At 46.9% G+C, this 26,810-nt stretch overlaps 1 protein-coding gene across 3 annotated transcripts in view; it reads left to right on the top strand.

Annotated features, from left to right (window-relative positions):
* SUFU (SUFU negative regulator of hedgehog signaling) overlaps window positions 1-26,810 on the top strand; it is a 97,421-nt gene that overhangs the window by 48,391 nt on the left and 22,220 nt on the right. For 2 of the 3 annotated variants that reach the window (XM_033130638.1, XM_033130640.1), the window contains exons 4-8: window positions 12,115-12,257; window positions 13,150-13,235; window positions 13,472-13,544; window positions 16,451-16,607; window positions 18,464-18,575. In XM_033130638.1, the coding sequence (XP_032986529.1) occupies window positions 12,115-12,257; window positions 13,150-13,235; window positions 13,472-13,544; window positions 16,451-16,607; window positions 18,464-18,575 (571 nt within the window). The remainder of the gene's footprint in view (window positions 1-12,114; window positions 12,258-13,149; window positions 13,236-13,471; window positions 13,545-16,450; window positions 16,608-18,463; window positions 18,576-26,810) is intronic. The other variant, XM_033130639.1, reaches the window with a different exon arrangement.

Raw genomic sequence — 26,810 nt, 5'->3', positions numbered from 1 at the left:
TATCTGTAATGAGGACAGCACTTGAGATAAGAATTTCTGTTTTGATCTACTTAACAACTTACCTGGCTCCAGAAGGTTTCTCTCTTCATGTTAATTGGAAACCAACTGGTGTATGTACATAGAGCCACTGCAGAACCAGGTTCTTCTCCTGAAAAAGTGCCAGACCTACGGTCTAGCCTCATTGTCCGCTCTCCTGAAGGAGAAACAAAAACGCTTATTTTGTCTGCACCTCCGTAGCCAAGAACACACAACTCTCTCTACTCCCAAAACAAACACAAATGACAACAAAGTAAAAAAGTTTATCCTAGAGTAGTATGTCCCTCCAGAGTTCCAGACTTCTGTGGGGCAAGATGCCCTTCCTCTTTGGAAGTTAGGTAAAATGAGGGCTATGCTGAAGTTCCTTGACTTAGAAATGTTCATAGGTACACTTGCAGCTTTGCTTCCCTGACAAATGGGAGTAGCAGGCATGTGTAGTATCTTTACCTGGGCCTGACCAGTTGTTGGTCTATAGATGTATTTACCATTGGACCTTATATTTTAGATGTTTTAAGGGCAGTGTTATCCCTGAGCTGCCAAGCAGTAAAAATACTGGAAGTGCTAATAAAAAACCATGTGCAGAAATAGGATTAAGAACAAAAATTGCAAGGGAGAGAAAGGGGATTGTTTTTATGTAACTGACCATAACCACCAAGAGAAGAAAAAAAAAAATAAAGAAACAGGAAAAGTTTGAAGTCTGTAGCAAGAGGACCCAGCCTCACTAGTCTGGGTGGTTTAGGAGAAAGTGGGGCATTTGTTCAAGAACTTAAAAGCTACGCTAGTGGAAGTGCCACTGGTGACATTTTAGGTGTGAGCCAACGATGGTGCCAGGATACCTGGCCCATGCAGATGTGTCCCACCGCGCTCAGTGGCCAGTGTGATGCCTACCTGATCTGCTAAAGGAGTTCCCGCTGCACATCAGAGGTACGGGGCTGGGGGGTGTCTTCTTTCTGTTCCTTTTTAAGTATACAAGTAATACATCAATACATTTTTTGAGGTAAAAATTCAGACTCTGCAGATGAAGTTCCCATGACGACACAAGCCAGTATCAGGCCCCTCCCTGAAGGGAACCACTTCATCCTTTGAGGTGGGTCCTTGCAACCGTCCAGGCTTTTGTTCTACAAATTCATCTTCTAGGTACTTACAGAAATGGTTTGGGTGTTTCTTTGTCCCTCCTTTGATGTAAGTGAAACTGTACTGCCCTTCACAATTGGATTTTTCAATTAGCAAGATGTCTTAAGAGATCTTCCCATGTCACTATATAAGGATTTATCTGATTCTTTTTGCTGCTGCCTATGATTTTGTAGTGCCGATAAACCATAATTTAACCATCCTCCTCGTGATGTACATACATTTCGGTTGTTTCCATCTCCCCACTATTGACAAGCAGGCACAGATGCTGTGTGTGTTCTTATTCGTTCCTCCCTGCGGACATGTTTTCCTCTAGAGTGGACACTAAGAAGTAGACGATTAGGTCAAAGGGAACATACCTTTTATATTAATAGGTTCTGCCATGTGGGCCGCCAGAGTGACTGTGCTAGTCTACATGTGTCTTGCAGCTACATGGATTTTCATTGTAGATTTAACTAGTTTCTTCAGGAAAAAGATGAAAGGAGTAGAAGCATATGCTTGATTTTAAAGCTTCAAAGGATCTCCTGACATTTGGGGCGGGGGGGTGGTGGGGCGGTGGTGGTGGTAAAATGTATAAAGGGACTGCAAGTTTGACCTTAGTCACTTTGGCTTTAAGAACAAAGGGGCTTGGAACCTGACCTGCGTGTAGGTGGTATCCCTCTGTGCCGGTGAATGAGAGCGCGAGCACCAGGGCAGGTTTTGCCCAGTGACAAGCCTCTGGGCAGAAGACTCTTCCATCCCATACTGACAGGTGTCTACACAGATGAAATTGCTTTAAAAGGAAAGTGAAAACATCTGCTAGCTTAGGACGCAAGGCTCTCTTAAAATGGTGAACCAGGACTGGTTCCTAACAGAAGGGCAGGCCACATAGTGGATGAATGAATAGGATTTGGCTGGTGACAGCTACAAGCTGTGGAGGGTAAACCCCTGCTGAGTTTTGTTGGAAGTTGAGGGACCCATCCTCCTCTGGGGGAGAATGAGGTTGTCCTGCCATGGCCCTGTGTGTGTGGACACAAGGTAAGTGTCTGGGATCCGCAGTCTGCTTCTAGGGGCACCACGCCACTGCCAGAGAGTGCGCCAGTCCTGGAAGGTCTGCAGCCAGCCCAAGACTGGCTTTTGGGTGAGGTCCCCAGCCCGCCGACCTCCCTTGCTATATCCAGATTCCAGTTTGCTGAGCTTCTCGGCTTATAAAAGGGAGTTTCTTGATGCTTCATTATTTGCCTTTGTGATTGTGGCTGTGAGGGAGAGGAAGGAAGCTGGAGAGCCAGAGGTTTTGAGAACATACATAGGGAAACAATTTTGAATCTCCTCTGACTAGCTTTCTAATCCTTGGCGATTTCTTTGATTCTAGGCAAAACCTAGAAGAAACATCCTTTACGTTTCCTTTTAGTTTTGTAAGAACAAATATGTCTCCTCTCGCTCTTCTTTATTTAATGAAGTGGTACAGCACATCCATTTCCCGCTCAGTTGTCTTGCAACCACATTTAACCAAATTAATATCAGACAGAACTAGTTGAGGGAAGCTCTCCAACCAAACATTCAAATTAACTTTTCAAGTCATGAAACTACATTCAGAACGTTAAAAAAGTAGGGGGGGGGTGGGGGAAGAAAGGGGATTAATTCTTGCTTCTACCACTTGACCAGGTTGGAAAAACTTTCCAACTGGCCACCATCCATCCAGCTATGAAGAACTCTGCCTGCCAGCCACAAAAGCTCATTAACACGTGTACAGAGAATCTGTTTCTCTCCCTCCCCCTCTCCCCACGGTTTGTTTGTGTTTTAAATTTTTTCTTTCTTAAAGAAAGGCTTCTGTCTTGGCCTTTCTTAGAAGGAGTTTGATTTGAAACCCTGCTGTGAGGCTGTTATGCAGTCATGCTCCTGGGATCTCCTTCTCTGCAAGCATCTTGTCTGCCGTGCACATGTGTAGAGAAGAGCAGGGGAGCCAAATTCTCTTGTTTTGTACCAGCCGAAGCCTCTAAACTCCAGAGTATCCCACTCTTATCCTCTCCTTGCAGAACTCGGATGTTAGCGGGGAATTGCCCAGGACGTAATTATGTCTTGCTCCTAGCGATGTGCATACATCATTGCTCTGAAGGCCATCAGAGTTTAGGGCGGGCCTTGGTCTCACCACCGCGGCAAGGCTCTGAGCTGAGCTCTTAGCTTTGGCTTGAGGATGGAGAGCAAGGGCGGGTCCCACAGTGCCCTCTGTGCAATGCCTGAGGTCATCCCCTCCCCAGAATGAGTTGCATTAAGGGCTCCAGAAATATAATCTGCGGCAGAGACATCAGGCTGTGCTGTATCCTGTGACCTCCTAAGATTTTGTAGGCTCTTCATTTCAGGAAATATACCAAGAAACAAATAGGTTAGGCACACACATCCTCACTCCCTTACCCCAGACTTGGCTTAGAGCAAGGAGAAAGCCCCTGGGCTTTAGAAATTAGGATAAAATTATGTGAGGGATCCAGTGGGCAGATTAAGTGGTCCCAGTTAGGAGCATCTGGGCTGGGCAGGGGCCAACAGGACCGACTTTGAACTTGACCTTCTCCACTGCCTTAGCCAGAGATGGTTCATTTAGCAAAACCTCCTGGTTCTGTCCTCTCACGGGGGGTGGAGGGTGAGACTGGGGGGTCATGAGGCTGCCTGGGCCTGTGCAGATTTATGTTTCTGCCCCTATAAGGACATTTCAGTTTGTAGGCCTTCAGTTAACTTGAAGGTCTCTGTTCCAATCTCAGAGGAAGCCTTCTCTGGGCCCAGCTCCTTCACGCAGCCCACAGTGGCTGCAGCAGCAGCTTGGGCCTTCTCGGGAGGGTGGGGTTAGGCAGTTGCCAAATTCTCCCCATGTCTGTTGGTTTCATCTTGGAACTTTCCAGAGACAGGACAGGCTACCTGACCCTTCCCTGTCAGCAGTGTGTGTTGCTGGGGGAATATTGGGCACATCTGGCATTTTAGGGAAGAACTTCTAAGCCCTCCTAGGAGCACCCCAGACCTTGGTTGTCAGGGTGATTTGTGAGTACTGGGAAGGCAAGAAGGATGGAGACCCGTTCTTGAGAGACTGTAATGGCTACCCCATTATTCAGAATTTTGACCTCACAGTTGACAGACTCCATCCAGTCTGCCAGCCTGCTTTGGGCCACCTCCATTTTCCCGGTCTCTAAAACACCTCTTGCAGACCAGCCTCTCATTTGATACCTGGCACAGTTCAGCTGGGTTTCCTGCCCTTGCCCACTACCCCCGGAAAGCATGTAACCATCTTAGAACACTCAAAAGGGCTTTTGACTTCCAGGCTCCAGGCTTTAGCCATGAGAAGCCAACTCTTCTGAGCTCCAAAAGACACCGTTAACCCATTCTCCTCAGACCAGGCTATTGATTCTGATCATTGGGATGGGCATGGACTATTGTGTGAAACATCTCTGGGACTGTACTTTCTCACAGGATAGAAACCGTTGTTCTTCAGAGGTGGGATGAATTAAGAACTCTTGAAGAATAATATATTTGTTTCTCAGTGTTTCTAAGGCAGCACTAATTATTTTTCAAACAATAGCTGTTTTCTTCTGCAACTCATTTCCCTAGATTTTGCTAACTTACTATATTTGGCACAGTCCAACTTCAAACCACCATGACTTAAGCTAGATGTTTGGGGGTGGGGGACGGGGTAGGGTCAATTTGAGGGGCCAGGTAAAATCTACACACCCTTTCAGCCCCCCACTCCCCAACTCTTAAGAGTTCTTGCCAGGGAGATGTTTGTTAATGGGGAAAGAAACAGAGTAATGAAACCTTTCTCTCAACTAAGCAAGGACAGAACTGTACCTAGCAGTTTCTGGACTCTTTGCCACCCTGGAGTGGTTATTTCCCCTCTGGTGAATTTGCCAAACAGGCAGCAGCTGAAGGAGGTTTCTCATGGTACTACTTGGAGGCAGAGCTCAGAGGAAGAGAGAAGGGGATGGAAAGTGAGCACCCAGGCCTCACCTGAGATGGCCTGCCTTCAGACCGCAGGTGGCCCCTCTGCTGCGTCGTTTTGGTAGGGGTCCCAGGGATTTACATCCTAATTTCTTGGTAAGGATACTTCAGGGAGCCAGAGAGAGGAAGGGGGTGGAAGAAGCTCCTCTAACCACTGGACAGAACAGCTGGGCCTCCAACCGAGGGATTTTTAGCATTTGAAATCTCTGACGGGGCTGAGAGCTTCCTGGGGTGGGCGCTGGGGCCTGAGTGCAGAGACCCGCGGTGGCTCCCCACAGAATGGGGCCAAGCATCCGGGATATAAAGACCAGACTGGACTCAAGAATGAGCCCTTTGTGGCTTTGTCCCAGGCTTGAAAACTGTGACCAAGGCTCTTTCATTGTTAAGAAAGACTGTTTCTTGGCCACAGCAGAGCTAATAAGTCTAGTTCTCCCACCGCACAAGGCTGGGCAAGAAAGACCCAGCCCCAGGCTGGAAGATGGTTCGCCTTGTGCTCTCTGAACCTTTATGTGGGTAGTTAGGCTTTCTCCCCTCCCCTTTAAATCACTAATACATTTTGCCAAATTTTGATCACACACACACAGGGTAGTTTGTTGGTCCTAGAGCCACTGGGTCTGTCTCCCTTTCCTGCCTTAGGATCTCCCTTCCCAGCTGACTAAACTGCGTTCCTTGCCAAATTAAATCTGTATAAAGTCCCTTTTGGTTAGTCTTCACCTAAACAGTTTAGGTTTGCACAACATTTATTTTAAAATAAATGTCGATTCTGGTTAATAAAAGGTCCTGGCTCCAAACCTTTTCAGTCTTTTCCCTGTTTCCAGCCGAAGTCCCCACCAGGTTTGGGGTGCATTCTACAGAGCAGACGTGAGCTAGACCTGAGGCCCTGGAAGGAACTGGCCCAGCTCTTTCTTAAACCAGGAGTGATGGTGCCACCTACTGGCACTTGCTATTAACTACAGGCTCTGGCGGGTCCTGTTTCCTGGTAAAATGGACTGGCTAGGACGTGGGTGGGAGTCGCTGTCCTATCTTCCAGCACAGGAATAACACGCAGCCATGGATAGCACACTGAGTAGGCACACTGTTTCCTGCTTACAGATGAGGAAACAGGCTTAGAAATTGTGGTTGTGCAAGTTGCGCAGGTTTACAACTAGTAAGGGGCAGAGGCAGAGAGGAACAAGGCCTTCCCAACTGCAAAGTTAACCACAGTGCCAGGGTTTGCCCAGGCCAGCAGGAGGTCGGGTGCTAACTGGCACGGTATTCAGTAACACGAATTGTGAGGACTCTTCTTTCCGTTTCAGGGCTCTGACTCGATCTTGCGGATTTCGTTAGTTTGATATGACTCTTGAAACCTCTAACAGCTCTTTAACCCTTGTTCATTTCAGTTTTGTTAAACAATGTTAGTTAAGCCACAGTATCTGTTAGAAATTAAAAACATTTTGTTTTCATTCAATTATTCTGAAGTTATCAAATTATCATGTACTTTATGGTAAGCACCACTGATTTTCCCTTTATTTTCCTCATTTAGTAGAGTGATAGGAAGTTTACTTTTTAAAGTAAGTTTGTATAGGTTGTAAAAAAAAGTAAGTCAATTTTACAGAGAAAAATACAGGTAGGTAATGGTACAGATGTGTTAAAAACCCTGATGAGTGTTATGGATGACTCAGAGTTATGGAAATGGTACTCTGTGCCCATCATCACGGACTTGCCCCATGACCATAGGCAATCTCAAGTATCTTTTCCTTATTTGTAGACAATGAAAGTGTTGGTTAGGTGTTTGTTCAGGTCACGGAGACCTATAAAAGGCAGTGATGTCTGGCCATTATGAGACAGGCTTCTCCTAGGCTAGGCTGCTTCCAATGAGGAGGGAGTAACAAGGAATCCAGGGCCTTGTTCTTGCTTCACCAACTTTGCCTCTCCCCCAGATTCTTCCTTCCTTCGTTCCTTCCTTCCTAACATCTTTATTGAAACCATCACCACAGTGAACCCTAGAACATTTTCATCACTCCAAAAAGCAACCTCATACCAGTCACTCCCCATTCCCCCCTAGCCCTAAGCAACTACTAATCTGTCTACATAGATTTGCATATTCTAGACATTCCATATGAATAGAATCACATATGGTCTTTTGCGACTGGCTTCTTTCAGTTACCATAATGTTTTTAAGATTCATGTTGTAGCATGCAGGTGTCATTCATTTTTGTTGTCAAATAATGTTCCATTGTGTGGATACATCACGTTTTATGTATCCATTCCTTAGTTGACGGATGTTTGGGTTGTTTCCACCTTTGGGCTGTCATGAATAATGTTGCTATTAAAATTCATGTACAAGTCTGTGTGGACATGTTTTCATTTCTCTTGGTTATATACCTAGGAGTGGAATTGCTGGGTCATGTGGTAACTCCACGTTTAACATTTTGTGGAATCACCAAACTTTTCCAAAGCAGTTCTACTATTTTACATTCCCACCAGCAATGTATGAGGGTTACCATTTCTCCACATCCTTGCTAACACTTGTTATTGTCTTTTTTTATTTTAGCCATCCTAGCAGGTGTGAAGTGGTGGTATCTCATTGTCGTTTTGATTGGCATTTCCCTGATGGCTAATCAGGTTGAGCATCTTTTAATATATTTATTGGCTATTTATATATCTTCTTCGGAGAAATAACTATTCTGATTCTTTGCCCATTTAAAAACTGTATTACTTGCTTTATATTATTGAGCTCTAAGTCCCTCTATATATTCTGGATACCATATACTTTATGTACTCTGGATACTATATACTTTATATATTCTGGATACCTATCAGATAGATACATGATTTGCAGATATTTTCTCCCATTCTGAGGGTTGCCTTTTCATTTTCTTTTTTTTAATGGTTAAACATACATAACATAAAATTTACCATTTTAATCATTTTAAGTGTACAGTTCTGTGGCATTAAGAACATTCACATTGTTGTACAACCATCACCACCATCCATATCCAGACCTTTTTTCATTTTTCTCAACTGAAACGCTATACCCAGTAAATACTAACTCGCATTCATCTCCTCCCTCAGCCCCTGACAACCACCATTCTACTTCCTGTCTCTGTTAATTTACTACTCTAGGTACCACGTATAAGACGGATCACATAATATTTGGGGGTTTTTTTGTGACTAGCTTAATTTAAGGTTTATTGATTTTTGTGGCATGTGTTAGAATATCCTTCCTTTTTAAGGCTGAAAAATAAAACACTACATTTTGTTTATCCATTCATCCATTGATGGACACTTGGGTTACTTCCGTTTTTGGCTACTGTGAGTAATGCTGCTGTGAACAAATGAGTGTACAAATATGTGTTTGAGTCTCTGTTTTCAATTCTTTTGGGTATATACCCAGAAGTAGAGTCATTAGATCATATGGTAATTCTATATTTAACTTACTGAGAAATTGCCATACTGTTTCCCACAGTGGCTACACCATTTTACATTCCCACCAACAGTACACAGGGTTCCAATTATTCCACATTCTCACCAACACTGTTTTTTGGGTTGTTTTTGTTTGCTTTTTTGTTTTGTTTATTCTATAATAACCATCCTAATGACTGTAAAGTGGTATCTCATTGTGGTTTTGATTTCCATTTCATTTTCGTGATGGTACTGTCTGTAGCACAAAAGGTTTTAATTTTAACAAAGTCCAATTTATATATCCTTTGTTGCTTGTGCTTTTGGTGTCTGTTTAGAAACTATTGCCTAATCTAAGGTCAGACGATTTACTCCTGTGTTTCTTCTAAGAGTTTTATGGTTTTAGCTATTACAGTTAGGCCTGTGATTTATTTTGAATTAATTTTTGTTTGTGGTGCAAGGAAGGGTTCTAACTTGATTCTTTTGTGTGTAGATATCCAGTTGTTCTAGCACCACTTGCTGAAAAGACTTTCCTAGATTGAATTGTTTTGGCACTCTCCATAAATGTGAGGGTTTATTTTTGGGCTCTAAATTCTGTTACATTGATCAAATGCGTGTCCTTATGCCAATAGCACACTGTCTTGATAACTGTAGCTCTGTACAAGTTTTGAAATTGGGAGGATTAAGTCTTTCATTTTTCTTCATCTTTTTCAAGATTGTTTTGGCTATTCTATGTCCCTTACATTTTCATGTGAGTTTTAGGATCACCTTGTGAATTTCTGCAAAAAAGCACCTGGCATTTTGGTAGGGATTGCATTGAATCTGTAGATCAATTTGGGAACTGTTGCCATCTTAAGAATATTATGTTCCGATCCATGAACATTGGATATCTTTCCATTTATGTAGGTCTTCTCTAATTTCTTTCAGCAATGTTTTATAATTTTCAGAGTACAAGTTTTACATTTCTTCTGTTAAATTTATTCCTAAGCGTCGTATTCTTTTTTATTCTATTGCAAATGGAAGGTTTCTTAATTTTATTTTTAGATTGTTCATTGCTAGTGTATAGAAACACAAGTGATTTTTGTACATTGCTCTTGTACCCTGCAACCTTGCTGAACTTATTTATCCTGATAGAGTTTTTTAGTGGATTCCTTAGGATTTTCTAGACACAAGATAATGTCATCTGCAGATAGAGATAGGTTTATTTCCTTTCCAGTCTACCCAGATTTTTATTTCTTTTCCTTGCTTAATTGCCCTGGTTAGAACCTCTAACACAATGTTGAATCGAAGTGGTGAGAGTGGGAATCTCTGTCTTGTTCCTGATTTTAGAGATCCTGATCTGAGAGAAAAATAATTCAGCCTTTCACTGTCAAATACAATGTTAGCTATGGGTTTTTTGTAGATGCCCTTTAACAGATTGAGGAAGTTCCTATCCCTAGTTTGATTGCTTTTATCATGAAAGAACATTGTATTTTGCTAAATGCTTGTGTCTATTGAGATGATCATGTGTTTTTTTTACCTTTATTTTATTGATATACCGGGTTTCCCCGAAAATAAAACCTAACTGGACAATCAGCTCTAATGCGTCTTTTGGAGCAAAAATTAATATAAGACCCAGTCTTATTTTACTATAATATATAATACTGGGTCTTATCTGATATAAGAGTCTTTTATTAATTTTTGCTCCAAAAGATGCATTAGAACTGATTGTCCTGCTAGGTCTTATTTTCGGGGAAACACGGTAGTAGATTATATTGACTTTCTTACGTTACACCAACCTTGCATTTCTGGGTGAAATCCAACTTGGTCATAGTATATAACCCTTTTTATATGTCACTGTGTTCAATTTGCCTGTGTTTTGTTGAGGATTTTTGTGTCTTTGTGCATCAGGCATATTGGTCTATAGTTTTCTTGTGGTGCCTTTGTCAGGTCTTGGTATCAGGGTAATATTGGCTTCATAGAATTAATTGGGAAGTGTTACCTCTTTTATTTGTTTATTTAAAAGTTTGTGAAGAATTGGTATTAATTCTTCTCTAAATGTTTGGTAGAATTTGCCATCTGGGCTTGGACTTTTTGTTGTGGAGGAAGGTTTTAATCACTATTTCAGTCTTTTTATCTGTCGCATTGTTTCTAACTTGTAGGCAATGCAAGCTGCTTGTAGACATACACTTCTGTAAAAGGAGAGGGGATCTGCATAGAGTGGGTCCAGCAGGAGTTTGGAAATTAGTGGGTTTCTAGTTAGCTCTGTCTGGAGCCATGCCCTCTCTCCACTTTACTGTTCCACGTCTCTTAGAGGAAGAAATTTTTCTTCTCCCTCCTGAATGAATGCTTTTGAGGTTAGAACCAATAACCCAAGCCTGTCTCTTGGACAAAAAAAGTGGTTGTGTAACTTCACCTGACACAGGAGGGAGTTAGTATTCAGACCAAGACACGTCAGAGCAGAAGCTTTCTCAGGCCTCCCTGGGAGCCTTCAGGCTGGTGTGTGCGTGTGTCTGTGTGTGTGTGTGTGTGCGTGTGTGTGTGTGTGTGTGTGCTGTCTTGCCTCAAATATTGATAAAAAGTGAAGGGACCTCAGCTGTTGAGATTCCCAGATCATATGTGATAGACCACAGTGAACTACCACACAGTCATTTAAAGAATGAAGTAGCTTTCTGTGTGCCGATGTGAGATGATTCCAAGATACATAATTAAGTGAACTGTGCAAAATGATGTGCTGCCATATGTATTAGAAGAAAAAACTAGAGAACCTATAGATGCACTTACAGGCTGGTAAGTGCAGAGTACTTTTCAAAGGACATCCTAAGCTTCAGGGTGGTGGAAGACTTCATCCCATGTGGGTGGTTCTTTCCTTGTGGTTCCGCTTCTTAAACACATTTTTTTAAAGTAATAGGCCTGTGTGAAGTTCAGTGGTGAGGTTATGAGGTGGCTGTGTTCGCACATGTTTGTCTTAGGCAGCCTGGGCACAATGTGTGTCCTCATGGAAACAGCCACCCCTCCAGGCTCTACGTCTCTGCCAAGGTGTGTGAGGCACAATTCAGACCTCCATTTACTTCACACCTCCTGTGTTCCTCCCTGAGGAACTGTTCCCTCAGTCTGTCTAGCTGGGGGAACCTGCTGACAGAGCTCCAAGGCCCTCCAAGGTTAGGTGTTCCCTTTTGAGCACAGTTTCAGCAACACCACAAATCCTGGTCTGTTTTTCCAAGGTGAAAGGCTTTCACTGCCCTCCAGTCTCCCTGTGGACTTCTGTTCCGGTGGCCCCACAATAAATCACTTTATTCTTTCTTGGTAGACCCAGTCATGGCTGCCCTACCCCCACCCCCCAAATAAGTGAAGGTGCAGGAGAAGTGGAGCCGATGCCAGAAGGCTTTGGACTTGCTGGGCCAAGTGAGCATGCGTACTAGCAGCCTATCCTTGTCTACGAAGGCTGGCAGAACTGATCAGCAGGAATATGTTTGGTTTGCTCCATCCATGTGAACGCTTCACCTCCTTCACAGGGGCTACCTTGGAAGGCTGGGGAGACTCCCAGCCTGGGCTTATCAGATCCCAGGTTGGGTTCCAGGCCTGGATGCAGGGCCTCACACACTGAGGATCCGCCTGTCTCTCCCACAGAGAACACATTCTGCAGCGGGGACCATGTGTCTTGGCACAGCCCTTTGGATAACAGTGAGTCAAGAATTCAGCACATGCTGCTGACAGAGGACCCGCAGATGCAACCCGTGCAGACACCCTTTGGGGTAGTTACCTTCCTCCAGGTGAGGCACAGGTTGGACATGGGCTTGAGCCTTCCCTGTGGGAAAAGTTCTGGGAGGGCTGGAGGGCTTGGGTAGTGGGAATGAAAGGAACGGGAGGTTCCCTTGGTCTTCTCCTATTTTATGTTCCCTCTGATGGTTTGTCAGGTCGATTCAGGTTGTCTGATGTAACCTGCTGAGATAGGAGAAGGAGGAAGGGCAGGAGACATTTGGGTAGGAGAGAATAGTTATAGCTGAGGAGGGTATGTCCGTGAAATAGTTAAGACCCCAGCAGCCACAGGTGCAGGAGCTTCCAGGAGGAAGGCAGCTTTGGGCTGGACTTGCCGCCACCCAGAAGGGATGAGCATCCACCCCAGCTGCAGGGGCCTTCCTTGGCATTACAATGTAAAGGTTCAGTTGTTTCCCTTGAGAGTTACTCAAAGGCTCAGCCCCTGATAAGTAAGGGAGCTTCTCTGCTAGCTGCTGGGGCCTCTGGTCGTCGTTCCGAGTTTGAAGGGTCTCAGAATCGCCTCTGTTCACGGTCCCTGTGATCCTAGACTGGGCAGAAATGTCCCCCTGGACCTTCCCTGTTTCTAGGGCCATGGACTGGGGACCCATCCTGAATTGGCAGGGCCCTGATTTTCCCCTCCGCGGTCTAGGGCTAGACTTGGTGTCAACAGATACCTGACCTATCACAGCAGAGCAAAAATCAGGCCTCAGTGTCCCCATATGTGGACCCATGCATACCTTGGCCAGGCAACTATTCCCTCCTAAAGGAACCACCCCATTTTGGATGCACCGGCCCCTGAGCACAAATCCTGCCTGTGGTCCTATCACTTGAGGTGACACTTACAGAGCCTCGGTGAGTGGGAGGGATGGCCATTAACATGAATGGCATCTTGTCCCTGGGTCTCAGATTGTTGGCGTCTGCACTGAGGAGCTCCATGCAGCCCAGCAGTGGAACGGGCAGGGCATCCTGGAGCTGCTGCGGACGGTGCCCATGTGAGTACACTCCCTCCCTACGAGGTAGGCGCCTGGCTTCCCAGGCCTCGGAGCTGGGAGTCCCTCCTTGCCCCACATGTGGGCTTTCCCTTACCATGCTGTTCAGGCACTGGTTTTCACATCGGGGCTTCCTGACGACTCACTCCCTCATGGCCCCCTTCCCCTCACCACTCCCCTGTCTTCTAGGCCCAGCCCAGCCCCTCAGTTACCATCTGGTTCCCTTTCTTTGTCCACAGCGCTGGCGGCCCCTGGCTGATAACAGACATGCGGAGGGGAGAGACCATATTTGAGATCGATCCACACCTGCAAGTATGTCTTGAGTGAGGAAAACCTTTCTAGCACACTGTGCCTAGGCTTCTTCCAAATTACACTGGCTTTCATCCTGGGAAAACGGAGGAGCTTTATCTGTGAGTGAATAGAAATTTGGCATGATTTGGAACTTGTACCCTCAATTCTGCAGAGCGCATAAGGGAGCAGAGATTTCAGGCTAGGAAACCTGCTCTCAGACAACATGTATTTTTACATTTAAAAGGATAATTTTATTGTACGAAAATCATACACAAATCACATACCAATAAACCTGACTTAAAAAAATAAGATCATCAGCAACTAAGGAAAATCAATATAGTGGATGTTGTTTGCCTAGTATTCACCTTCCCACCTCCCCCTTCTTAAAAGAACACAGACTTTCTTTCAAGGAGCCATCCCACCGCGGCCACCATCACCTCGTAACAGACAGAATAGGTGATATTGACCCCACAGCCCAAATGCAAGGGGTGCCGTGATTGGTCAAATGATCCCATCCTCTTTTAATTACATTTTCATCTTGGGCAGTCAGACAACTTTCCCTGGGTAGGTTGGCATTCCTTGATGCATAAAGGAAGTCTTCATACATACAGGCCTGCAGTTGTCCACTCAACGTAGCCCAGCTGTATACAGTTTCAGTGTCGCCTTTGGTTTTTCAAAAGAAGCACTCTTTTTGCATGCAGATGAATTTTGAAAGCGACACAGAGCAGAACTTCCTTTCTTACGGGCTCCTTATGAAGCAGGAGCAGCCTACAGCTAATAATGTGCCTGGCCTGTGTCTGCCTCCTTCTTCCCCTCTGCCAGTTGCAGGTCATTGCCGTCTCTGAACCTTTTATGCCTCTTTAAAATCTGGTAGGCCACAGGCAGCTGCCAGGAATTCCATGTCCTCTAGGAGGGACAAGAGGTGACAGGCGAGAGGTAGCAAGTGGACACATAGCCAGCAGTCCCTGGGTTCTCTACTACAGACCTATGAGTTCTTGGGCAGAAATCCTGCTGATTCACAGATGATGCTCCTCTATTTTCCTAGCACCATTAACACTGAAGTTTTCAAATTGCTGCCAAGATCCTCTGTTATCTCTACTTTAAACTTGGTTTCCTTGTAGCTTTTGCTTATGCAAGACCCAGGAACCATTAAGGCTGTTTCCCTAAGCCCTTGTTCTGTAGCCACACTGGGATCCAGCTTGGGATACTGGGCTGTTGTTTGGCTCCTGTCAGAAGTGCCAAGAGCTAAGAAAGAACCTGGTCCTTTGAACTAGCAGAGTAAGCAGTCTGTCCTTTCTCTGCGTGCCAGGACTGGTTCTCTTCCTAGTCATTAGGCTCCCCTGAGACCAGCCAGCAGGACCAAGAGCACCTAGTGGTCTTTAAAAGCAAGCAGGTGGACCTTGGTGAGAAAGTCCAGCCTTCTTTCCTGGTGGCTCTGTGTGCCAAGTGGGGGCTCCTCTGTGCTCACTTGTGCCAGTCTGGGACCTGCTTGCAGGTGGTTCATTTTACATCTGGCTCCTGGTCCTTTGCTCCAAGCTCTACCACTAGCTAACGGTGTGCCTAAACAAGCCCTTTAACTTCTCTGGGTCTTAACTTTTGTTTGTTTGTTTGTTTGTTTGTTTACTTATAAAGTAAGTGGTCTCCGCTAGTTGAGCCAAGAGGTGTCCTCAGCTCTTTGCTTCAGTGAGGGGACCTCAGGGTGGCCAGTGGAGAGGGAAATGCTCAGACTCTACCTTGAGCAAACTCCTGCTGGGAGTGCAGAGCTGCTCCCTGTCGTCAGGCTCTCCCTGTCACTGCTCAGAATCCCAGTTTTGCCCAGGCTAATGGCAGCACTGGAAAGGAGGAGCATGTGATTGATGAGACGGAGGCATCCAGGGCAGGGTCTGGTCTCAGGAAATTAAGGACCTTATGTAAGCTTACCTTGTGCTTCCCCAGATAGGCTCCCTGGCCGACCAGCAGGCCCGTTTGGTACCTATGGAGGCATGGAGAGAAGGGCAGGCAGACAGGCAGGTGCGAACTCTTCCTGAGGTGCTCACTTAGGAGCTTTATTTGGCCCACATGTGAGTGCATGTGAGCAAGGTTGCTAGAGCCTTCCAGATGACCTTGAATCCAAAGCCCAACATTACAGAAACCACAGGGATATTTAGGTGTAACTCTTTCTTGAGACCATTTGGTGAGGCCATTTGGAGAGTGTTTGGACTCAACAGTGCCAAGGCCTGCACGAAAGCAGGGCCTCTGGGGTCTGCAGATGCTCAGTGCCCTCCAGGCCCCCATTTCATTCCAAGAAATGGAAAAGCAACTCCATCCAGAGCCCTTTGCCAAACAAGTGAGCAAAGCAGGAAGTCCTGCCCTTGGGCTCTCTGGTGGTGTTCGCTGTGTGACTGCACCCCCTGCTGTTAGAAGAGGAAACTGCCGATGCGGAGCCAAGGGAGAGGTTGGTCTGAGTCCTGGCCTCTCCCACCTGTGGCAGGCATCCATCCTGTCCTCTGTAGCAGCGACGGGGGTGGGGGCAGTGGGGGGGCTTCTTCCTGGATGAGGAGAGGAGAGGAAGGATTGTGCCTTTCCTCAGGGAAGTAGCTCCTGACTGCCCCATCAGCTACACAGGCAGGATGGGGTGGGCGGAGTCAAGGCTGCACAATAGGTGTAAAAGGTCATTTTACTGGAAGGTTGATGATAGAGGAGAAGCTTCTCTTGGGATTTTCATTCTTCCTGGCTTGCCCTAATCCCTGGTTCCCCTGGAGGAGTCCAGTGGCAGGCAGAGATGGTCATGCGTCAGTAACCAGGGCAGAACAAGATCAGAGACCCTGCTCTTCTAGCATTTGTCCCGTGCTCAGCACCTACAAGGGCTCAGTAAATACTGCAAAGGTGGTGGTGACCTAAGGCCGCCGGTTCACTGAAGAAACTCTGGCTCTTTGGTTGTTTCCAAGCAGGAGAGAGTTGACAAAGGCATTGAGACGGACGGCTCCAATCTAAGCGGCGTCAGCGCCAAGTGTGCCTGGGATGACCTGAGCCGGCCCCCTGAGGACGACGAGGACAGTCGGAGCATCTGTATTGGCACACAGCCCCGGAGGCTGTCTGGCAAAGGTGGGAACGTCCCTCGGCCTTCCCCCCTTCTCTTTCCCCAGGCCTGGTGTTCAGTCTCTATAAGATGAGTCTCTAATATAAACAGCCCATTCAATAACTTCTTTCCTGACAGTATTTAAACAGCATGTGAAGTCTTCCAGCAGGGTGGAATTAAGGGAGCTTTATTGGCCCATTTCTCCTGTGTTTCCTGTGTGTATTTCAAATGCACCACCAGCAGCGACCATAATGTTTTAGATTTACCCCTTGCATTCCGAGGTCATGGAGGTGAGTGGAAGCCAGAGAACAGTTACAGGAAAAGGCCACACAGTCCACCCAAGTGAATAAGCGTCGGCCACCCACGGGATTGACACAAGGCCCAGCTCTGGCCCGGAAGCCATGCCAGACCCAAGGGTCATTCTGGCCTCAGGCCCTCCCAGGCCTTACAGGGGAGGGGCCCGCGTGTGAGGCCAGCTTGCCATTTTCCCCACCTCACTGTCCTGAGGATATAGTCGAAGGGGCTGTGGGCAGAGGACCCTGTACCCACTGCATTCTGGGTGGGGCCTTGGAGAAGGAGGATATGGCTCTCCTGTTGGAAGCTCACCATGTTGGTCTTGGCTATAGAAATAGTTGTGGTTTTTTAGCAAAGGGCATCCATAACTAACTTCAAAAGAAAAGCAGCCATTTACATATACATATGTTTACAGCTTTTTTTTCTACTTCCTTTCTCTATTCTTCCATCTTATTTTTTGAAGAATAAGATACCTTCAGTTCTAAATAAAATCCCTGCATATGTGGTAGCACGTATACAAGGTTTTCTGTTTCCGTAAGGGACAGCTTGAACCCTTAGCACAAATGTCTGACCCCTTTCTTTTCTTCCTGCTTGTTCTAATGGTGTGCCAAACCCATGAGAGGTTCCGAGGTAACGTATACAGTTATTGGAATCATTCTGTTGCTTTTGACAAAAGAGGTGATTTAAGGAGGGATTCATAGTCTTGTCCAAAATTTCACCATTATTAGATTTTTTTTAATTATAAAAGTAATCCATGCTACTATAAGTCAAACAGAAAAGTTAATAATCACCTCCATCATCCACTCTAAGCCTACCCTTTGAGCAACCAGTGTTCATTTATTTGCTTTTTTGTATGAGTTTGCAGTTTGCAGAGGAAAGTCTTAGACTCAAATCTCAATATAGGGGACCAGACTAGTAGGTTTCACCCAAAGACCAGCAAAGCACCTTGCAAAGAACTAATCCCACCAGGAGATTCCTCTCTCATCTCCTGGCCACTGGCAGCCCCATGGAGAGGCATGGTACCCTGGGCCAATGTGGGGAGATAACCTCAGTGTTCCACTCAGCTGGCCCAGGGGGAGGGAGTGGCACGGCCAGATACCCACTGACCACCCATAGCCCAGAAACTTGTGTAAGAGACACCTGCCCATTCATGGCAGGGCACTTGCCACCCTTCCTGGCATTTCAGTGGGCAGAATCTCTCGGGGGTCTCGAGCAACGGCAAAGGCCTGGGCAGTCACTTGCTGGAGCTCTGTTACGGTTAAAGCTGGGGGCTGTGAGGCAGGGAAGGAAAGGACAGTGGAGCAGAGCCCTGTCTTGGAGGGTGTCCTTCCGAAGTCAGAGGCCACCCCTTGTCTTCTACAGGAATGGCACTCTTCAGACCCAAAGTTTCTTGAGACCGTGGTCCCTTATTTGCCCTGTGTCCCCACACTGCACTCACTCAGATCTCACAGCTGATGCCTGGCTCAGGCTCAGGAGGCCTTCATGGGGTTGTTTCTCCAGCACGTGTCCAGAGCCAGGTTCCGGGGACAGGGTTGGGGGATGCTGGAAGCCCAAAGGGCCACCAGGCAACTTAGTGGTGTTGTTACAGACACGGAGCAAATTCGGGAGACCCTGAGGAGAGGACTTGAGATCAACAGCAAACCTGTCCTTCCGCCAATCAACCCGCAGCGGCAGAATGGCCTCACCCATGACCGGGCCCCGTAAGTTCCCCACCACAGAGCGTTAGTGCTGCTTTCTGACAACAGTGTCCCAGGGCTGGAACAAGGGGGCAGCTTTGTCCTGAAGGGCCTGCATGAGAGAGAACAATGCTGATAGCCCTTGCTGGAGGGGCCCCGGGTCTGGGGCACACAGATCTGTGGGTCATAGGAAAGGGCCTCAGAGGGGACTCAGCAGAGCAGAAATATAAACATTAGTAAATATTTACATGGGCTGTGTGAGTGGACGGGAGGCCAGGTTGGGGCAAAATCTGACTTGGGGCCTCCCAGCCTTGTGGGAGGCCATTGTGCTGAGCACGGCTCCCCTCCTTATCTCGGCCTCGGCCAGAGTTGCCCTTCCTTCCTTCCTGGAGCCTGGTCTCCGGCTGATAGCTGCAACTCCAGGGGCCTCCTGTCTGGCCAGCCCCACACTGGACGCCTGCACCGAGGCCCTTCTTCCTGCCTCCTTTTCATGGGGCCCATGGCAGGGAAGGGAAGTCCTTTGCAGGCCTCTGCTGCCTGTCCAGGGGCCCCTGTAGCCCTTGGGAGAGACTGTGGCCACCCCAGAGGTCAGATCCGCTTCCTGCTGACCTCTCTTCCTCTGATAGGGGACAAATGGTGGGCAGGGCTGGCGCTGGGCACCCCCCTCTGCTCTTAGACCCAGGGCAGCTCTGGGGAATAGCTGCTGACGGGATACCTGGGAGCTGGCAGGCCAGAGTAGGGACCTTGCCTGCCAGGGAGGAAGTTGCTGTGCTCTGGGCTAAAAGGGAAGCAGCTTACTCCTGCAAGACCAGGGTGACATATCCTTCTTCTAAAGTCTTTATTACATGCTTAACTGTGTGGCAGGCTCAGGACCCAGGGGTCCATCTGAGGTGTAGGCTCTTTTGGGGGCATATGAGCTTGAAACAATTTAATTAGTTAATTAATTAATTGGTGTGAGTCTGGCTGTAGATGCAATTTGTTGGAAATAGCTACTTCTTTGAATTCTAGCTTCAGATACTCATCCCTAATCCCCAGAAGTGGTAGTGATTTAATGCAGTACAGAAAAGACCAGTCAGCACGACCTGGAGTAGTTAGGGAAGGCTTCTCGGAGGAGGAGGAACATGCGATGGATCTTGAAGGTGCCCTAGAGTTTTAATAAGCAGGGGAGGGAGCTGACAAGGATGGAACAGGGAGACCCGGCTGGTTAAAGTTAAGGCTGTAACTTGGGAGCAGATTATGGAGCAGGGAGAGTTATTCTGGGAACACCGCTGCCCAAGATGGCTCACCTGTTGAGTCTGCCATCCAGAAATCATGAGAGTTGAGCTCCTTGGTAAGAATCAGGAGAAGCCTCCGCTGCCACCTCAGAGCAGTTTTCGCCGCCAGCCAACTGCCTTGGAGTAGCTGCCGCGAGGTACCGTGGTCTCCCTGGGCAGCAACAGATGGCCAGGTTAGGTCATAGGGCATCTGGAAACTCTCCACCTGTGAGTCTGGACCCTGTCCCAGGGCCACACTCCTTTTTGTGCCCTGAGGTCAGCTCCTCCCTCCTGGCCCCATTGTCGTTGGTGATAGGCCAGGAGGTACTTGAAGGCTTAAAGGCTCAAGCATATCGCCGACAGCTTGTAGACAGTCTTAGTCCAGGTAGTGCTCCCAGCTCTGGAAGGTCGCGGTTTCTGGGCAACAGAGACACACGCCGCTTACCCCTTTTGTCTATCGGGATAGGCCTGAGCTCTCACTCCCTATCTAGGTCATACTGCCAGCTGCTATGCCCCCGGGCATTGCAAGGGGGCATAAGGCTCAGGATCCCTGGATGCACACAGACAGCCCATACTCAGCTCCTCTTGACTGGGCAGTGGGCTTGGATCTGGTCCGAGGGCTGTCTGTAGACCCAGGCAGAGGCTGCAGCCTCCAACCTTTGGCCTGAGTTGGCTGAGCTACAGAGAGATGGGTGGGAACAGACCAGAGGTGCCAGCCCTCTGGGGTGTCTCCCTCCCTGCAGCTCAAGTACGCAATCAGGTTTCCAAGGTGCCGGAATCTGCACTTTGGAGAGAATCAGATCATCTCCTCTGAGTTTCTCAGTGCTGGTTAGTAATTTGTTAGCAATTGGTTGAGAAATGGTTCCTCCTCCTTTGCCAAGAACATTTTCCAACACACCCCTCAAATCTCTCAAGACTCCAGCTCCCTATTATTTCAGGATCGATGACGATGGACTCAGTTCAGATTAGCAAGCACAATTGTAATATCTGTGCTGCCCACTCTGGGACCTGACCCCGTTTCAGATAAACCACACGGATTGCAACTGAGAAAGCCGACCCCAAATGTGCTGGCACCAGTGTTTGCTCCTCTCTCTGTGGGGGAACAACCAGCGTGGGCCTTATTGTGTCTGCGTGTCTACTTTTCCTTTAGTCAGGCTTTCCGGGCTGGGGCGCTCTGATGCATGGGGTTTCATGGGTCTGAATGTGGCCCGAGGAAGCTGCAGTTCAGAGGAGCTGATGCAGTCTGGACATTAGCAGCTGGGCTCGAGCCTACTTTGGGAGTCAGGCACTTTCTCTTTTCACTCCTCAATGGCAGCTTTCACTTAAATAGTACCTACTACGTGCTAAGTAATGTTCCAAGTGCTTTATGCCATATGCATTTAGTTCATCGTCATAGTCACTCTGTGAAGTAAATAATCTTATAGATGAGGAAACTGAGGTTCAGAGAGGCTAATGAATAATTTTCCCCTGGGTTAGAAAAGGGTGGCACTTACGGCAATCTATCATCCATTAAGATGGTGTGATCTTCCTTGCCCCATGATCAGGGACCGCGTGGGACCCCGTGATCAGAGACTGTGTCTCTGAGGTAGTGATAACCCTCACTGGGGGACCTCCTTTAAGTTGTCAGAGCAAGAATAGAGTCCTCTCACGTAACACCAGGACAAGGCTAACGCCTCACGTTAGAAGCTTACTGGTTGTATTTAATTCTAGAGGGGACATGCTGTCAGCCTCGTGCTTCCAAATCCCAGAGATAACAAGCTGTGTCATAATTGGTCCATTTATACCAGAACTACTTTTTGACACAAAGCTTTGTTTTCTTCATGTTCAGAATCAAAACCAACCCTATCGCTGGCCCCTCTACCACCTCAGGGCTTGGGGATTTCTTTCTTTCTTTGTTTCTTGAGGCCTTACTTTCCTGCTTCCCAGAAAGGCAGGCCCCTCTGGGCAACCTGCTCCTCTCTCACTAGCCCCTGCCCACCCTCCACCCACCACCTTCCCGGAAGGCGAGTCCTTAGCCCTCTTTGGGGCTTCTTCCAGCATTTCACAACTCTTGCATTCCAGCCGTGAAATTTGTATCTGGTTTTTCCCAAGATGATCAGTTGAAAAAAGCCTCCTTGGGCTTGCAGGCGCCTCCCTTCCCACTGCCTGCCCGGGTGAGTTTGGGAAACATGGAAAGCGACTCCTTTGTGCTACTGAGGACAGCCTGGCTTAGGGACCATGCCTGCTGACACTTGTAGGGACCTGGGGGAAAAGTCAATGGGCATCTTCTCTGTCTGAGGTTGCCTGGTTAGACAAGGAATATTCTCCGGAGTCTGGCCTTTGCGCCCCGGCCTCTCTGCAGTGACTCAGAGGATGTGAGCCGCTGCATCGTGTCGGGAGGCTTGCCGTTCTGTAAACTGTTACTCTGATGCTGGAACCTGCAGCAGTGGCCCCGCACCTCCTCCTCTTCCCTCTGCCAGTGACTCACTAACTGAGGGACATGTAGGGAGCTCTCGGGGGTCGCATACCCTCCCAGAGAGGTCAGCGCTCACACACGTGTGTGCACACGTGTTGGCAGGGAGGGTTCCTGACTGTGGGAAGAGCACTTTGTCACTGAGGCACCTTTAAAAAGCAAACTAACCATCATTGCTGAGCCAAGTTTCTCAGTCTTCTGGAATTGCACCAGCAGCTTTTAAGGTTGGTGTGTTTTGTTTTGTTTTCCTTTTTGCCTTAATTTCCTGGCGAATTAAGATTGTGTAGCATGAACTTTCCTGTTGTGTCATTCTCAGCTGCACCTTCCTTCCAGTGCATACACATGGACACACATAGATTTCTCTCCATTTTTATGAGTGTCTCTGCTCCCATCTGTTTAGCCTCTTGGGTGGGGTGACGTCGCTGCCTCTGTTCCTAGATTGTGAATAGCTTGTGACCTGGCTAGGGAGTCATCCTTTAAAGAAAATTGTATTTTGTTTTGCTCAGCCTTGAGGCCCATGAAGATTACATAGAAGAAAATATCTAGTTTGCATCCAGTGAACTGGGTAAAGGAAGGTGAGTTTCCATCTGGGAAAACAGCCAGGCTGTTCCTGTTGCTGCTTGCATGCAGGCAGTCTTTGGTAACCCTGCTCTAAGGCGTCTGTGGCATCAGTGCAGTGGCCCACCTGGAGCCTGTCGCATTGGCTTCCCTCACCCCTCCCACACTAGGGAAGTATGGTTCTTTTCACTGTGGAGAAAACCCTGAAAGAAACAGGCCTGCTCTCAGGGCCCCAGCCAGGCCCCAGAGGGCTCATGGCAGGAAGGGGCCAGGCCTCTGTGATCCACATTTGTCGTGCTAAGTGCCTGCCTTTATGTGCCTTTCTCAGAAACACACGTTTGAAAGGGCAGAACAAGGGGCTCCACAGCAAATCCGACTGGGGTGAATTTGTGTTTGAACTCCGTTCTCTGCTCCACTTCCCCAAGGAGAGGAAGCCCTGGCCATTGTTAACACCCCAGCCTCGGAGTTCAGAGGCAGTGCATTGATTGAGTTCTCCCTCCAGACTGCATCCCCTTCCCTAAGTTGCACAATCAGGAGTATTTTTATCACCCATCCTTGATCCCCAGTGTCACCCAACACTTCAGCAATGAGTCACTTCTCCAGGGAAGGGAAAAGGAAGGCTTAAAGGTGAGAGTTAGAGAGAGGAAATAACTCACTGTCTCAGAAAACGGAAAGCAAAGGGCTCTGGCTAGAGGGCTCATTCAGGAAAGCAGGGGTCCTCATCGCCCACCAAAGTCAGAGCACAGGCTGGGGTGGAAGTCTCTGGTGCTCAGAGGACTAAGTATTTGGTTAAGGAATCCCCTAATCTTAATGCATGTTTTCTCACTCTGTCTTCTTCAGCCACACTCTTGTCCTCATAATCCATCACCACACGCCATCCTCACTATGTTTGCAATGAATATTACTGCTTTTTATCGTTTGGTTACGGGTGTACCAATAACCTCTTGAGGCCTTTTACTCCTGGTATTGTCCCTATCGGAGAACGTCTCAGAATGACCTGGTGATACAGTTTTGTGCTTCACAGTAACTGTGGAGGTGAGCTGGTGCCCTCATCCCCACCCACACCCTGTTCCAATCCTGCCCTGAAGGCCGACCTGCAAGTGGTTCTTTCTCTGGAAAGTTCAGAGCTTTCGTCAGCAATCTGAAAGCAAAAGGAATAATCTCCCAGGCTAGAGGCAGAAGCCAGAGGTTGGGCTGGGCTCAGCAGGCCAAACCCACTTCACTTCTGAATAGTTGCCAACCCTGATGCCCTGGTTCCTGCTCCCGGGCGTCCCCAAGGAGAAGGCCCCAAGACGTGTGGCCAATGCAGACGTCACCACTGTCACAGGACTGGGATTGTGGATAAAAGGAGTCTTGGTGGTTCGACTCCTTTCCACACGTGCTGCTGATACAATATGACCAATACCCTTAGACTAAGATAGAAAAATGAAGCCTTTTCAATGTGAAGAGACCAGGGTGGAGCGGAAACATGGATAAGTTTCTGTCTGTAAAGTGTGGGTAGGGTGAACAAGGGCATGTGTTGTAAACTATACAGTACTAGAAATCAGGACTGCATCTTGACACTGAAAGAAGAGGGTGTTTTAGGGTATGTAAAAAGTCACCTTATGCAGTTGGAAGTGTAAATATAGAATGTATTATGTAGACAGGTACTAAAGGAGAAATAAATGGAAAGAATTAGATCAATTCCTGAATTACCAAGGTATGCCTCTAAGCCAGGGGTGTCCAAACTGCGGCCCGCAGGCCAACTGCGGCCCGCAATCCATTTTTAGATGGCCCGCAGCAAATTCCAAAAATACATTTAGTTTACTTAAATAAACCAGGTGAGGCAATACGTACTTCACCTCGAGTGAGTGGCCCGGCTGTTTGTGTATTTTACCGCATATGGCCCTTGGTGAAAAACGTTGAAAAAAGTTTGGACACCCCTGGTCTAAGCCATCCCATACATAAACCACGCCTCGGTACTCAAATGCAAGAGGAATCCTAGACTAGAAAGGTTTCTGTGGCAGAGCAGGCTGTTTTCATTGAGCATTGTCTGTGTTTTGGGCTGCTATTGTCCCCATTTTACAAATTAGAACATGGAGGCTTAGATAGATTGTCTAACTTAGCTAGGGTCAATAAACTGGGAATAAATGTCAGAGCCAAGATCTGAACCTTGGGTTGTTTGACTCCAGACCCAGGCCTCTTCACCACTGGCTACTGCTTGTAAAAGAAGATAAAAGGATTAAAAAAAAAAAAAAGAGGAATTGATACCTGCCAATTCCCAGGAAAAGCTATCTGGAAAGAAGACCTTAGAAGTCTACATACCAATGCACAGAGTAAAGCTGGTATTTTAGTTTGCCTGGAAACCCAAGGGGATGGCAGATCAGAGGGTACCATTTGGCTGAGAAAAGCATACTAAAAAATAAAGTAAAATCTGCTAAATGATACGCTCCATCAAAATGAGTGAGGAAGACATGGAGTATAGGAATTGGGATCCAACATGAGAAAGAGGCAAGAGAAATCACCTGGGTGAAGGTAAAGGATGATCCCATGATGACAGCTGTGCAGCAAGAATGGAAGGCAACTGATTTGGACCGGAGTAGTTTGGAAGCATCCTCCAAAAAAATGTCTTTAAGAAGATAATATTGATAAATACTTGATATATTTTAATGTCTTGGGATAATCTATAGACCATTGGTAATTAATTCAGGATTGAATTAGTGATAAACGCGTAGAAAATGAAGACAGTTATTAAATCCAAGGAAAATTACACCAGAAAGGAAGAGGAATCCTAGTATACTACATGGCTCAGTTGTAAATAGCTTCGGTATAGTATAATAATGTAAACACTTAATACTTATCCAAACAAACTTACAATACACTTATCTTGGGAAGGTGGGAGGGTGGGGTGGCAGAGTGCTAAAAGCTCATCTTCCACAGTGGGAAGTTTTATAGGTAAAGCCTGAAAAGGGAATACCCAAGAGAAGAAATAAAGCATATTAGAAATATTGAAGTAAACACCAATAAGAATCAGCTAACAGAGATGAAAACGTTTGTTTCTGAGGAGGGGAAAGTAGGAAGACTGCAGACTATTGTAGTGAACCAAAAAAAGTCAAAGAAATGTTACTGTAGGAGCTGTTAAAGGTTGCCCTGCCCAGGAAAAGGAAAGGATGACACATTTCCAGGTAAAAATCACAAAATTGGCACAAGGCAAGCCCTGGTCATATAGAGGAACTTCATTTTCTCCAGCATCAGGCGAAGACCTGAAAGTGAGGAGTGTATAACCACCCAACAGGCCTCCTGAGAGCATCTGTCTTGGGGTAAAGAAAATGATGAGGGACACTCAGTGGTGCATCTAATTCTGACCAGCACAGAGGCCGGTGGAGTAGAAGTGACAGGACCTTGGCATAAAGCATTTTGGGCAGAGCTGACTTCAGGAGGGAAAGCCTTGTGCCCTGTCAGAGCAATAGCTGGCCAGTGGTCCCCAGAGGGAGGGTCCCCATAGTCGTTTAGGGGGTTTTGTTGGGTGTTAAATGATACGAGTATTTTGGAAGATGTTGGCTTATGCAAAATGAAACCAGTTTGTTTGCCCTCTGAGGTTTTTCTCAGAGTCTTCAAAATGCCAATATTTTATGAGTCCCTAATCTGAGATGCAGCATATTACATCCAGCCTTTGCCACATCTTCTTTTTAGTAGCTTCTTTTAAATTAAAATTCCATCAAATACCCTTCGGGAAGCCCTGTTCTGCCTTCTAGGAAGCAATTGTTTTTAAGAGTTCAGGGGAAAAAATAGATGTGTCTTCATGGCCTTGAAACCCCCGGAAGAAAGACCACTCAAAGGGATAGAAGGTTCCTAAGGAGAAATATTGTGGTTACATTTTTAGCTGGTGTCAGGAAGACCTGGGGATTTTGTCTCAGCCCTTTATTTGCTCATTCTGTAACCTTGGGCTAGTTATTTAAGTCTCTGAGTTTCAGTTCATCAATAAAATGGGAAAAATAATAGGGTTGTAAAAACGAA

Source organism: Rhinolophus ferrumequinum, chromosome 16, assembly GCF_004115265.2.
Source record: "Rhinolophus ferrumequinum isolate MPI-CBG mRhiFer1 chromosome 16, mRhiFer1_v1.p, whole genome shotgun sequence".
NCBI classification, from domain to species: Eukaryota; Metazoa; Chordata; class Mammalia; order Chiroptera; family Rhinolophidae; genus Rhinolophus; species Rhinolophus ferrumequinum.
Note: the sequence above shows the minus strand (reverse complement) of the source record. Positions and strands in the feature narration are given on the sequence as shown.